The sequence below is a fragment of the Poecilia reticulata genome, chromosome 2 (genome assembly GCF_904066995.2).
Source record: "Poecilia reticulata chromosome 2, P_reticulata-male-v2, whole genome shotgun sequence".
NCBI lineage: Eukaryota > Metazoa > Chordata > Actinopteri > Cyprinodontiformes > Poeciliidae > Poecilia > Poecilia reticulata.
In genome coordinates, this window is record NC_088831.1 from 35222805 (window position 1) to 35237324 (window position 14520).

Consider the following 14520-nt stretch of genomic DNA (forward strand, 5'->3'; position numbering starts at 1 on the left):
TCCCAGAGCATTGCTCTACATTCTACAGGATGTACAGATGGAGAATGCCGTTTCTGCTATGCTAAGTGTGCAAATTGATGTGGTCAATTTGTCTTTGTTTTAAAATGATAGTAAATCATTTATTAGCTGTCTTGTTAAAGATCTGATTGTTGAATTTGAGTTGTTTTGGTATCAGGGAAACGGTTTATAAGAACTCAAGATCGGAATCGGTCTCAAAATTCCAATCGGTGCAGTTTTCTCTGTGCTGATTGGTTTATTCAGCTCAGGTCAGTTTAGCTTGACAACATATCTGCTGACTGTTTGTTTAAATTTAGGAATTGTTTTCTGGGGGAAGTAAAAAAAAATCTCTGAGTTTATACAAAAATTACCTGAAGACTGTCTTATGGCAAATTTTGTTTGCTAGTTTAACTTGCTTCCCTGGCAGCTTCTCTGTCACCAGTCAAATAAAGATGAGTCAGTTTTTACTGCTATTGGTTGTTAATTTTAAAGATGCACCCATTATTTCACTGTGTCACTGTTTCAGTGTCTGACCATGTCATTTGTCAGTTAAGATAACCTTGGCTGCTTCATATAGTTATGAACCTGTTCAAATCTCTGATCTCTGGACTAGATGTAATGAAATATGGTGTACTATGGCCACTTATCAAAGCAAGACGACTCTGAGCAACCATAGATTTGATTTAATTGAACAGCAGATTTCTTTACAATAGACTGAGAAGAATATATAAATTTTCTTTCAATCTCTATTGTATCTGTCCACAGATGGACAGAAGCATGTGAATGAAGGCAGATCATGGAATAAATACATCTTTGTTTACACTTTATACTATACTACACTATACTATACTATACTCTACTATACTATAAAACTATTGTATTTTTCCTAAAGTTCATGATGTGCTGAGAATATCATTCAAGCACGATTAATTCTGCATTCACAGAGATATAGAAATGTCCCTGTTTTTTCTGGAGAGGCAAATGCATCCCCAAAAGGAAGCAAATACATGCTCAGAGCCATTCGAATACAAACACTCTCATTTCTCATTATGTGCTCTGCGCGCCCTTTCAATCTCTCTGTCTCACACGTGCAGTCAGAAAGAGGTGAATGGCAAGGCCTGGAGATAAGTCTGCTATCAGATCTTGATCAGGGACAGCCGCACTCTCACCGTCTCTATTCAATAAGTGCAGCCTTTTTTTTTTTATCAGTCCCATCAAATCTCCTCTCCTCTGTTTCCCTCTCAGTCCTCTTTCTGTCTTTGTCCATTATATGTGAACCTCTTCAGACATACAGGGGTTATACAGTGGAATAATATATTATTGCCTTCTCTTAGAAAGTTCTGATCTGTTTGTTTGTGTTGTGTTTGTGAGAAAGCAAAAAAAAAGAAAATAAAATCAAAAAGATTAAACCAAGACCTTTATTTATTCAGGTTTGTGAAATAAAGGAAGTGCTTTTATCCATGGACGTCTGGATTAAAACCTTGAAAGCAGGCTTGATAATAAAACTGCTCCTACTCTTTGAATATTTTGAAGAATTTATGTTGTTTGAGGCATACTTACCAAACCTAATAAACTGTAAGTTCCTCTCTTTAACATTTTTACTATAATCAGGCAGTATTCTTTCCAAAAACTGTGAGGTACATATTATATCTCACTGTCATGTTATCATGCAAATTATGAAGCAATTTAAGAGGCAGCACATGACATATTTTCATGATGCATCCCAACAGCCATTTTAAGTGTTTGTATGACTCTATCAGCTACAGTAGAAAAGAGAACCAAAAAGATACAATGTAGTTCTTATTGTTGTGCTTGTAATGCTTGAGATTTAACTCTGTAATAAATCTAGAGGTGGAGGGAGAATCTAAACCATTTCTTCATGAGATGAGTTTTCAATTTGCTGCTGGAGATTTGAAATGACTCTGCATTCATGACCGCAACGGAAGGGGCATTTTGCTGCTAGAGAGCCGTTTGAGAAAAACACTGTTGCCCAACAATGTTTTCATTTATTGAAATAGTAAATGAAGAACAAAACAGAAACAAGAGCTCAATAAAATGTGAAGATACTATAGCCTACATTATTCCGAGGGTGTAATGTTTTATTTCTGCTTTTTCTCCTTCTCTTGATTTTGGAAAAACTGTAGTAGTTTTGTGACTCATTTTAAATCTCCAATTCTCCAAAAAGACAAGCTTTCATAACGTAGAGACCTTTTTTGGTAACACTTTATTTGACGGGTTGTGAATAAGACTGTTGCCCATCAATGTTTTCATTTATTGAAATGGTAAATGAAGAACAAAACAGAAACAAGAGCTCATAAACATGACATAACATCTGTCATGAACATGAATAAGTCTTGATGAATATTTATGACTGTTGTCATAAAGTGTCATTTGGTAAATAATGACATTTTTAATACAAAGTTGACAGTATTCAAAATGTCTTTGTTATGACAACTTGTCATGAACCAAGTAACCATTATCTGACATAAATTTGTTATAAAAGTATTTCTGATTAAACTTCAGCTTTAATAACATAAAGCTACATATTTTTTAGAGTTTAATCAGTAATACTTTTATAACAAATTTATGTCAGATCATGACATTTTGAATACTGTCAACTTTGTGTTAAAAGTGTCATGATTTACCGAATGACACTTTATGACAACAGTCATAAATATTCATGAAGACTTACTCATGTTCCTGACAGGTGTTATGTCATGTTTATGACGGTCTCATTCACAACCCGTCAATTAAAGTGTTATCGATTTTTTTTTTTTTCTTGCAAAAGCAGAAAACAATATTAAGCTGCAAAATATTAATCTTTTGCAGCTTAACTTCAAACCTAAGGTTACGTTACATTGTTAAACCAATTATTCATTTAATGTAACTATGCAGGAAACTTTCTGTGACTGATGACTTTTAGTCATTTAAATTGTGTCCAGAGGTGTCATTTCATTTTTTAACACCTTAGGTGTTAAATAATTATGAAAATAATTTCCTACAGTCATTAAGTCTATACTTTATTCTTTTCCTTCATTAATTTCCTTCCTCCTGTCCAAACAAAGAAATAACTTGTTTTTGCTTCCTTCTTTCTCATTCGCTTTATTTTCTACACTTTCTTGCTTTCGTTTCTTTCATCCGGTCTATCTTGCTTGCTCTCGCCGTACCTATCCGTAGTTTTCAGAGGTGTCTAAGAACTTAAAATATGAACTCAGCACTGGCGGTAAAGTCATGGTTAACTTTTCTATTTTCCGTTTCAGAAATGAATTTGACATGACAAATGTGCAGGAACCCTGTTCAAAGATAAACCATCACCAAAACGCAGAGCCATCTTGGCTCCTTTGTAGGGCTCTCCTACCTCTATCTTATCATGCACTAAAGCTCAGATAGTAAAGTCTTAAGCTTTGATGGGTTCTGACAAAATTAGTAATTTAAGATATGAAATGATGGACTAAGACATAGCAGTGGGAGAGCCCACTATAAGAGATGATTAATACTCTCTTTGATGTTTTACTGGCAAAAGTGCTTGCAGGAATAATCCATTTACAATCGCTTGTGTGTGTGTGTGTGTGTGTGTGTGTGTGTGTGTTTCTGTCCATTTCAGTGGAGTTTGAGAAATTGGACCTTGCTTCATTGCAGTCAATCCAACAATTTGCTGACAGCTTCAAGAAGAGGAACCTGCCACTTAATATTTTGGTAAATAATGGTAGGTAAGAGACACACAGTCTTAATCTGTAGAGTAGTCATTACATGAAGTTCCTTGCAAACATATTCATACCTGTTTGACCTTTTTCACATTACGTCACATTACAACCACAAAACTCAATGTAATTTTATGGGTTTTTTGCGGTAGATTAGCACATAATATTTCATGGGTATGAAGTGAAAGAAAGAGATAAACATGTGAAAATGCTCTCTGTCAGGGTGAACCATGGTGGATAGTTTTCTGGAGGAGAAACAGCTGGATGTTTATCTCCAAGGAGTACAACTATGAAAACATTCAGCCAAAACTACGATGGGTTGGTTTAGTTCAAAGCATATGCATGGGCTAGAATGATCTAGACAAAAATAAAGCTGAGAGTCTGATGCAAAAGCTTGATACTCATGAATGCTCTCCACCTAATCTATCAGAGCTTGAACTTTTTTGCAAAGATATTTAAATCTTTCACTCCGAGGCTTAAAGCTGTTGGCTATATTTCAAAAGCTATGCTGCTGTAATTGCAGCAAAACTGAAAATGCAGGCCCAATCCTTTTTAGAGTTTTATTTATTTGTAATAGCCAAAAAAAAGAAATACATTTGTTGTTTTTTTTCGGAAAAAAAAAGAAATGTATTTTCTTTTTTTAAAGATTCTTGTTTACTTTATAATGCAGTAAACAAGAATCCCGACTTCATAATCTTGCAATGCTTGTTTGTGGACAGGTAAAATCCCATTAAAATTCAATGAGGTTTGTGCTTGTAATATGGCGAAGTGTGGAAAAAGTTAAAGCAGTATTAATGCAAGTGCATTACTTTATGTATTGAGCACAAGTTTTAAATCCTCAGCATTGAAGTGTAGTTTAATGCTGTCAACAGTGTCAGAATTTAAATTCTGTGCAGAGGATTTAAATCTCAGTTGCACCATTTAGAGAAACATTATACATAATTACATAGAATTTGAACTCAGGCACCTCTTTCCTCTTCATTAAACTCCACTTTAGAGGCAGATATGACATGTAATATTAACATTTAAGTTACTGAATTATTCAGTTTTGTTGTGTTTTCTGTACCTTCCTCTGTTCGTCATGAAGATCATCGCTAAACTTTGAGACGTTAATCTGAGCTGGGCTTTTCTAGGAGTAACGTGAGAAGTACAGGAGCTTTAAAAAAAGTCTCAGAGTGGACAGGTTTTAATTTATAATGAGATTTCCGTGATCGTCTTTAGGTCAAAATTACATATAGCTTTGGAAATGAAAATCCACTGACATAAATGAATGATTAATTGATGCTAAAAGTCCCATTATCTCATTTCAAACTTGCCAAGGTCTTGTAACTTCCTGTAAGTAATCACTGATTGCAGCTGGAAGATTCCCTGTGCCAGGACTAAAATGGTCTGTTTAGGCATGCAGACAAGCGTCTATGACATAAATTTCAACAATTTCTCTAAATCATGTTTATCCCAAGAGTTTTTCATATGAAATTGGACGGCGAGACGATGTGAGACTCTGGGTGACTGATGGCGCACAGACCTCATATTAAATTAAGTGGTTGTTTACCCGTGATAGATGGGGTTCATTGGTGCAGCATATGCAAGGGAGCAGCACACAATTCTCTTTCTTTGAGCTTTGCTGTGAATGGTTGTTGCATCCAAAGGCCCTTTCCTGGTACGCCGAGGAAGCAGTCAGTTTTTGGGAAGGTTGCCAATGTCCGTCACCCTTGTCGTTTCCGGGCGCAACACGACGTCTGCACTGTTGACATTTTGAATCACTGTCAGGTTGGTCAGAAAGTGAGATTGCTCATAGCATAAATAATTTCTGATCGGAACAAGAGGTGGCAGTGACGACAGAAAGCTAACGACTAAGTCAACGTGTCACAAGCAGTCCCTTCTTGTTTGTCAATTTGATTGCTCCTAAACAAGAAACATTTTTCACAACAAGTTCATTTTCGATGGCTGAGACACGAGGTACACCCCTGCTTGGTCACCAGGCCCTCACACACGACAAGCTTTAGCTGTAAAATTGCTATCAGATCCTATTAACTTGAGGTTGATGTTCCTTGTGAGAAAGCTGGAAGTCGGTTTACAAGCTTGCAAGTTGTTTTGAAGGTCTGTCGTCCTAACAAAGATTTATTTTTTAACGTACTTTGAATGAACGGTGAGAGAGGAACCCTGATAATGCAGTAAACAAGAATCTGTACCATTAGACTGAGCACCAGCACAGCAGTGTACAGTCAGATTTGTTCCCCCAAGTAAAATCTGGAGTATTCTCCTTTGTTCAAGCGTTCCTCCAAATCTAATAAAAAGTTGAGAATTGTGTTTATTATGATTGGATGTGGGGGGTTTTTCGCATACAAAGCTAGTAATAACAGATATGTTGACTTTTGTTTTTCTTAAGCCGGTGTGATGCTGGTTCCTGAGGGCCGAACTGAGGATGGGTTTGAGCAGCACTTTGGTGTGAACTACCTGGGCCACTTTCTGTTGACCTGGCTCCTCCTGGATGCACTGAAGGTTTCTGGGAAGTCCGGTCACGTCTCCTGTGTGGTCAATGTTTCGTCGTCAGCTCATTCCATCGGGGAAATCAGACTGAATGACTTAAACAGCTGGTGGGTACACACTTCTTCCACTTTCATGAACTTTCTACACATTTTGTCACATTACAGATAAAATTTGGTTTGATGATAGACCTTCACAAGTTTGTACAGAATATCGAAGTGGAAGAACATTTTTTCATGATTTTGTTTTTTATAAATTAAAATCTTAAAAGTGGGACACTTTTATTCAGCCTTTTTCTGCAATTGCAGTTTGGTATGTCTCTACGGGTTTAACACATGTAAAGATTTAAATTTGTGCCCATTCTTCTTTGCTGAGTTGCTCAAACTCAGTAAGATTGGGAGAGTTGCATTCTGCGTGCATCTGTGTTTGTTTTCCCTCCGAGGCCTTCACAGAACATCTGTATTTATACTGAGATTGAATTACACGCAGGTTGTGGTAACAGTTTCAAGAAATATGTAAAAAACATTATTCTTTATAAATGTTAAATACTGCAGCTTTAAGTGCTACTCTAGTAGCAACAGCATTGTAAAAGGGAAAATGTTAATTGAATAGTACAACATTTACAAGTTCTGGATAACAATTACCATCTATCTGCCTTGACGGACCATGAAAACTGTATATTTTTTGCTTATGGAATGATTGTGGTATTTTTTCCTCATTCAGAAAACAATTTCATACCAGGTGTTGTTATACTCGATGTCTTGGTGTTTGCATTATCATTAGCTGCTTCATTTTGTTTTGGCATTGATGAGAAGAAAATTGTTTCACATGTCTCATTATCGTCTCAGCTCTTATCACTGCTGTCAGGAAGTATTAGCAGCTTAGATTCTTCATTCTTTTTGCTCATTTGCATTTCCATGGGTTATAGCTGATATTGTTTAACTTTAATTTGTGGCTCTGAAGTCTTCCAGGCAAAGCACTTGTGATAGAGATAACTATCTGTAACATAAAGAAAGATCTAACAGGACTTTTCTTGTAGTTTTGTGTTGCGCATGTAATGAATATGAGATACAGATCTGTTTAGAAACAGGCTGTCGCTCTGTTTTGCTTCATCATTAATGTGGCGTTGGCATACGAAGATATAATCATATGGAATAATTGTTGTTGGGTTTTTTTATTGCAAACATGGATATGAGGAACTTTTTATCCTTCTGATAAATAAATGGTAGCCTGACATTTATTATCTTTTTTCATCAGTTTTTTTTTTTCTGCATCAAACCTGCTGGAGATCAAAGGGGGCACCATGTCAATTTTGAAGTCTTTTGAAAGAACAAAAGGAGTTATTTTAGGGTTCCTGCTTTGTGAACCGTCAATGATATCACAACTGCATATCACAAAAGTTACCATAAAATCAGTCTAAGCTTTCACATTGAAAGCTAAAAACATAGACTGACTAATCAGAGAATACTATTGATCATTCAGATTGCTGATTTCATTTAATAACACACAACTGGACTCATTATTTAGGGTCATTGTTAAAGTCTAAAAGTACCGTTGTGTTTTCTGTTTCTTCAGCCAACATTATTCAGCTCATGCTGCTTACTGTGGAAGTAAACTGGCCCAGGTGCTGTTCAGTTCCCACCTTCACCAGGAGATGCAGAGAGAAGGTTTTCCAGTGGTTTCATGTGCCGTGGATCCAGGCATGGTGGATACGGCTCTATATAAGCATCTCTGCACACCTCTACATTTGGCACAAAGTCTAATTGCTCGGATCCTGTTCAGGGTAAATGTTGCACGTTTTCTAAAAATGTACATTTATGTTTTTTTAAGGAGAAAAATAAACCCCTAACAAAGACATTGTTTAATTTTGTGCATTGCTTGTGTTTTATTGGAACAAAAAAACCCAACTCCACTACCTTCTCTTTTGTGAAGTGAGTGATAACTCTATTTAAAAATCTTGTCAGGACCGCCTGGTTGTGGCTGACTAATAGCAGAAAAAAGTTCTTACCTCTTCTTCATTATGGCACCTACTTCGCACACTGAACGATTTGGAAGCTGAGATTTACACATCGAGCTAGTGCATTCAGTATGTTTTGCAAAACTCAGGCTAAGAAGGTTTTGAGAGAACTCTCTTTTTTTCCCCATCACCAGCTGCTTGTGCAATAATACCATGGTAACAAGAAACCTTCTTTGTCGGTCATCAATTAGCACTAAACCAATAGATCAATAGATTGAGAGCAGAATTGCTTTAATGTCCCGTCTTCCTATGCCATGCTGCAACTTCCTTTATATGTGTAATACCTATTCCTTGTTCCATTCCATTTTATTACATTTAACCTAAATATTATTTGTACTTAGGTTTACATTTCTTCTCAGAAACTATTGTTGGTGGTCATAGCCCTCGACGTGAACAAATACAGGCCTACAAAAGAACAAGTGAAATTTAATTTTGTACATACTGTGATCCGATATGGCTTGTACATGATGCTTACCACAGAACAATGCTTTTTATGCTCTTAGGAGGCATTTTAAAATATGTTTATGGTGACAGTAAATCTTTCTTAAAATTTCAACAACACTGCATCCAACACTTAACGTCTGGAACAAACACACACTTGGTTTGAGCCTAACTTAACCTGCAGTGACAGCAGTCGTTCTGCTTTCATGCGCAGTAAATACTGTTCATGCTTTTTCTACTGCCATGTTTTTTGTCGATGCTTTTGCTTTAGATATGTATGCAAGAATACCTTCTTGGAAACTCAGACTATTTTGCATGTATTTGTATTTTCCATAGACTCCTGCAGAGGGCGCTGCCACTGTACTGTCAGCCACTTTGTCACCAGCCCTGGATGAGAATTCTTGCGGAGGCTACTGGGCCAACGGGCGAAGGGAGATGACGACCCCGCCTACATTTGACCCTCAGCTTCCATTGAGTTTATGGGAAATCAGCCTCCAGTTGCTGGGATTACAGTAACATGGGACTCTAAAGATGACTAAGAGGACTAAATATATTTGAAAGCATCACATAAAGACCTTAAACTTGGGCTTACATTATTTCTGACCCTTTTTAAAATTATTTTCCAAATCTCACATGAAGGTGTTGGTCGCACAGATAGAACTGTGATTGGTTGCGTAGAGTTTGGCAAGCTGTTTTTCCAGACCTGCTTACGAAGGGCTAAAGTGAAGAGAATATGTCTTTATATTATGTTGTTTTATTTATATTTCTTTCTAAGCAAACAATATATGCAGACATACATAAATTTGTGTCATCCAGCAGAATCACTAACCAGATTTCTGTAATCAATGAATTTGTTCTTGGATATCAATAATTGGCCATCTAAAAATTGCTAAATCTATGAGTTACAAGACAAATTTTTTTTTCCGACGATCCAAATGTTTGGGTTAAGTGATAACGAAAAGGTACGCATTAGTACAATTAATCTAGAGTACAAGTCTAGGATGTGCAGAAAAGTAATGACTACTGTTATCAATACATAAATCCATCTTTTTCACTCAAAGCACTTTATTTTTTTTCTCTCATTCTAGAGATTTACTGTCTAATAAGACAGATTGTGAAGGATTTGCTTACTTTAAAGACATTGCTTAGTACCTAAAAATGATTTGGAAGGATATGTGAAGAATCTCTTTCAACACACTTGAACCTGGGACAATTTTCCCTCAGTCTGTGAATGACTCAACGTTTGAAAAATAATTTATTGCAAAGCCAGGGTTTCCAGGTGTTTCTTTTTCTCCATCAGTTCAGACACAAAAAAGGAGAAATTGGTCATACGTTTTTGTTTTTGATACGCACTGTTGTTTTGCACCGGGGACATGTGTGCAGTATGCACAGAAGTCTAGTATGAACTCTTATGGACCCAATAAATGTTGATGGGGAACAAAACAATAATCGGTTTTGGAGGAAGGGGAAAAAGAGAAAGCACTTTTTTCCTTTTTCTTTTTTTTTTTTCTAGCGCACAAACTGTGATTGGTTCCCCACAGCTGCAGCTAATGCCGCTTTCTTATTTGGCGCCACTCCCAGTGCATTGTGGGATGGAAAAATCTCCACGATGAGAATAAAACTCTATCTGGTGAGCTGACACAGACGCTCACTCGGAAAACACTGGAAGCAGCACGTCCAGGCGAAGGCTTATCCAGCAAACAAACACAGCTGTCTCTCATGCAGGGCTACACCCTCACACAAGATGCGCCATAATGCCCTCTCCACTGTGATTAATGCATTTTAGCATTGAAGATCAAACGTTTATCTCAAATTGACATTCTTAGGCTAAATTCTTTGCCATTTAGAAGTCAGCCTCTTATCTTTGTTTGCTGTATATAAAGCAATACTATCACTGTGGTAGCTAATTTAGCTACTGGCACAGACATTCAGCATGGAAGCAGAGAAGTTCCCGATATATGAGTAATTTGAAATTTCTCTGTCTACATGTACAAAGATGTGAAGAGATTTTTAGTGTTATGCTTTTTTTAGAGTAGCTACGTTTAAAGGTTTTTGCCTTTTCTTAACTAAGTGTCTGGATCCTTTTAGGGATGCAGCTCACATTGTCTCCTCCAGAAAACTGTGAGGTCAAACCGAATCTGTTACTCCTCCCTAAATGAGAGCGTAGATAACCTGCTCTGTCCTTTTCTTGTTAATTTATTTGGACAGCTAAAGGTAGGTGGAGGACGTCATTTTACTGGCCTGTTGTTTTTGTAAAAGTCTACCAGATTTTTTACTTAAACCTGTAGTATCCTCCTGCAACTTTGTCTGTCAGCAATTGTCTGCTTTCTACAAAGCAAGATGTCATAAAAAAGGGAGGGTTCAGTTTTAGATTCGTAGTAAAGAAATGTTTAATTGTGACGATCAGGAGTCGTGAGACACAGAGAGGTCTGTATAGTTTGTCCAGTGATTATAATAACTGTTAGTATGCACTGCTATCCAGTCATTTTAAAAAATATATATTGTTTCAGATTTGTTCCATCTGATCAGGTGATCAGATGGAATCATGGAGCACCAGGGTTTTCCTCAATTTATAGAACAAAGGGACTCCCTCAAACACGAAAATAAGTTGCTGCAAATTACTGGTCAACTGGCTGAAAGAAAACTCTGTTATGTTTTTTACTTGCTTACAAGAAAGATACATTTGTCACAGAATATTTCCGTTAGTTTAAAAAAAACACAGTCTTGGTGTGTTTTTCACATCATTGGTGCATACCGAGCGCATGCATAGCATAGCATGAGATTGACCTGTTGCTATCAGATCATCATTTTGTACTGTTATACATGTACAGCCGGAAAGGTCATTCTATAGGTAACAGTTTGGTGGTGAGTACTTTGCAAAGATTTTTTTCCCCATCAGATTTAGACAGAAAACCACTCCTTTTTAAGTCAGCAACCTCAGACCGGTTTTGTCATTTTAAGTCAGCAACCTCAGACCGGTTTTGTCATTTTTGAAGGTTGACTTTAATCAAAGACAACATTTGTCCTGCTTTGATATTTGTGAGACATTTAAGAAACAGTTGCAAAACACTTGAACAGACTGTCAGACTCTTTGCTTTGCTATGTTCGTCAGGTTTATTTGTAAATACAACAAAATGTTGAGATATGACGCTTTTGCAATTTCTCCAAGTCCAAATATGATTTATTAATAATTTGATTTGGACATACAATTGCACCAGAAGTCCAGTAAATGAGTTATCTCCACAGTCACAACAGTTTTGTGCCATTGCTTCAATTACATTAGTAATTCAATTCTGAAGCAAACAAATAATTAGATGTTTTTTTTTTTTTTGTAGGCTCATAATTGTGTGAGGACTCACTACTCAATGCCAGCAATATTTCTCAGTGTTTGGATGAATTTTGTTTTCTGCCTTCTCAGTGTTGTCACACAATACTCGGAAACTGTTCGCCTCAATGCTTCCTTGTTTGATTGTGACTCCCTTAGGCTACTGGAGTAAATAACACACATATTCCCACTGAAACAAATGTGCTTGCTTCCTGTGACACAAATGGAAAAAACACCAGCTTACAACTCAGCTCTGCTCTTCTATAGAGTGCAAGGCTACAAATGTGTGCTACATCCTGTCAAAGAGCTATCTAGTTTTTCTCAGTCCAGCTGCTGAACTCGGTGTATTTAAATGAGGGAGAAGTGAGGCGGAGGGGACCAAGAGAGCTTCAGACTCTTTCATCTGAGCACAAGGTTATCCAAAGAGTGAGCGTTTGACAGAGGCACGAACAAGCAAGTGAACTGTCCGAACTTAAACTGCAAATTTAGAAAAGGAGCTAAAACGGCTCCAGTAAGTATTTGTCAGTGGTTTCGTCTACGTGGTAAACTTGTATTTGATTATTTAAAGCGCTGGAGGAGCCCAGTGGAGGTGTGTGTAGATTGAAAACGCTTTAATAGCCATTCCTTTGACTGACCTGGGATTACATTTATATTAAATGTTCTAGTCCCATGTTTTGCAAAATCCTAAATGTGTATATGTATATGAGGAGCTGAGTATAAAAGGGGGAGCCAGATGAACTGAGTCCTTACTTTGGGACAATTAAAGTATAAGAAAATATGTTTGTTTTCCCTGTTCACTTAAAGCATGGAAACCTTATACTTGTTCTAAGTCCAGGCTTGCATTTTTGAGACTCAACAAAAAAAAAAAAAAGTTCCCACCACAGAACCATGGTAAAAACTCAGTTCATCTCGGCCCTTTGAGGTTTTAAGAAAATGTGTTTTAGTTTTCTCATAATTTTTGCTGTTGTTGAGATGCACATCTTATTGCTTTTTCTGTGCCTAAGAAGAAAAAAAAAGAACTCCCTCTTATGTGACTGTGAATTTTCTCATGTAGAACTAAACTAGTAGTAACTGTGATACCGTCTTGTCCCGTGCATTGCCGTAAGTTTTTTCTCTCGAGAGCGATGGGATGGAGGCCGTTTGGTGATGTGCGCCTGTATGCGTGAGTAAGTGTCTGTTTAGTTAAGGGAATCGATGTCCATGTTTCCTGTCTTCGGTTGTAACATTCCAGCAGCAGCCACCCCTATTTTTTCTATTATCCAAAGCCTCTCAATAAACATATCATTGTGCCACTCGCTCTCCATGTCTTTGCACCGTCTCATCGAGAATCTGTCAGCCTGGATGTGCTCAGAATGAGACTGCCAGCCTCAAGCAAAGTCTGAACTTTTGAGACATTCTCAGATCCATACGTGAAACACACACTGGTATGTCCCCATGTTTCCGTCATTTCAGAGGACATAACATTTCCTTGGATAGATTTACTATTTTGTCTATGACATTTGTCTTATTTTAAGCCTAGGATAAAATATAGTAAAAAAAAATATATATATATATATATATATATATATATATATATATATATGCTCTCTGCAGATTATTTCTTATTTTATAAAAATGTGGGGGAAAATCCATGTATAATTATAGCCTGCATGGAAAAAGGTTTGGCTTAGATTGTGGCCTATGAAAGATATTTGAACAGATTATCCATCAATTTACAATATGGCCTAGTTACTCTTCGGCTAAGGAAATTCTTCCTATATAAGGATGTGAATAAGCGGCACATCCTAAATTTGGTTAGCGGGATATTGCCTCACGCTGACCCCACCATGTTGTTTTCTTACCATAAAACAGCATGAATGACTCACACATACCTAGCTGTTCATATGAGGATAAAATGAAAGATGAATTTTTAGACCAAGGCAATATTTTCTGGTTTAGAGCTGATGGTAGGACAGAGGTTGGCATAGCTCCTCTGGGCCATAAACATCTTTCCTCAAGCAACAATTTTATTGGTTTAACTGATTTAAAATACCTAAAGGCTCAGAAACAATCGATTAATACAACACTGAGACTATTTCAATATAAGTGGTTATTTCGAATGTACAGTACACCATAAAATTTAAACAAATGTTTCCTTGACTTCAGATATGTCTTTTATTGTTCAGAAGGTAACGGCACCTTGTTTCACTGAGGCTGCCCCACATTTTCAGAGATGCTGAAAGATGATAGTTTGTACCATTTTGGATATTGTGGGAGTGATGCAAAGTTATGTCTGCTGTGTATCAACCCAAAGAACCTCATATCTTCAGTATTGATTCATTTTGCACTTCCACAGGCAAGAATCAGTGATTTCACAGGGAGGAAAAATAGGCACCATCAACAATGTTGGCATTGGAAATGCATGGAGAACATTATTTGATTGTCATTGTACATAATCAAATTAATTACCCGAATATGTTTGCTTATTCAGTGAAACGTATTTATACTGCTCAAAAAAATAAAGGGAACACTTAAGTGTTCACTTAAGTGTTTAAGTGTTCCCTTTATTTTTT

The 14520-nt window shown here is 36.8% G+C and overlaps 1 protein-coding gene across 3 annotated transcripts in view; it reads left to right on the forward strand.

The window, feature by feature from the left end:
- The window catches only part of LOC103461464 (polyprenol dehydrogenase-like), a 40256-nt gene extending 26996 nt beyond the window's left edge, over nucleotides 1-13260 (forward strand). For 2 of the 3 annotated variants that reach the window (XM_008403763.3, XM_008403774.3), the window contains 4 exons: nucleotides 3602-3703; nucleotides 6088-6295; nucleotides 7761-7968; nucleotides 8980-13260. In XM_008403763.3, the coding sequence (XP_008401985.2) occupies nucleotides 3602-3703; nucleotides 6088-6295; nucleotides 7761-7968; nucleotides 8980-9159 (698 nt within the window). In that variant the 3' untranslated portion in view covers nucleotides 9160-13260. The remainder of the gene's footprint in view (nucleotides 1-3601; nucleotides 3704-6087; nucleotides 6296-7760; nucleotides 7969-8979) is intronic. The other variant, XM_008403769.3, reaches the window with a different exon arrangement.
- The last annotated feature ends 1260 nt before the right edge of the window (nucleotides 13261-14520 follow it).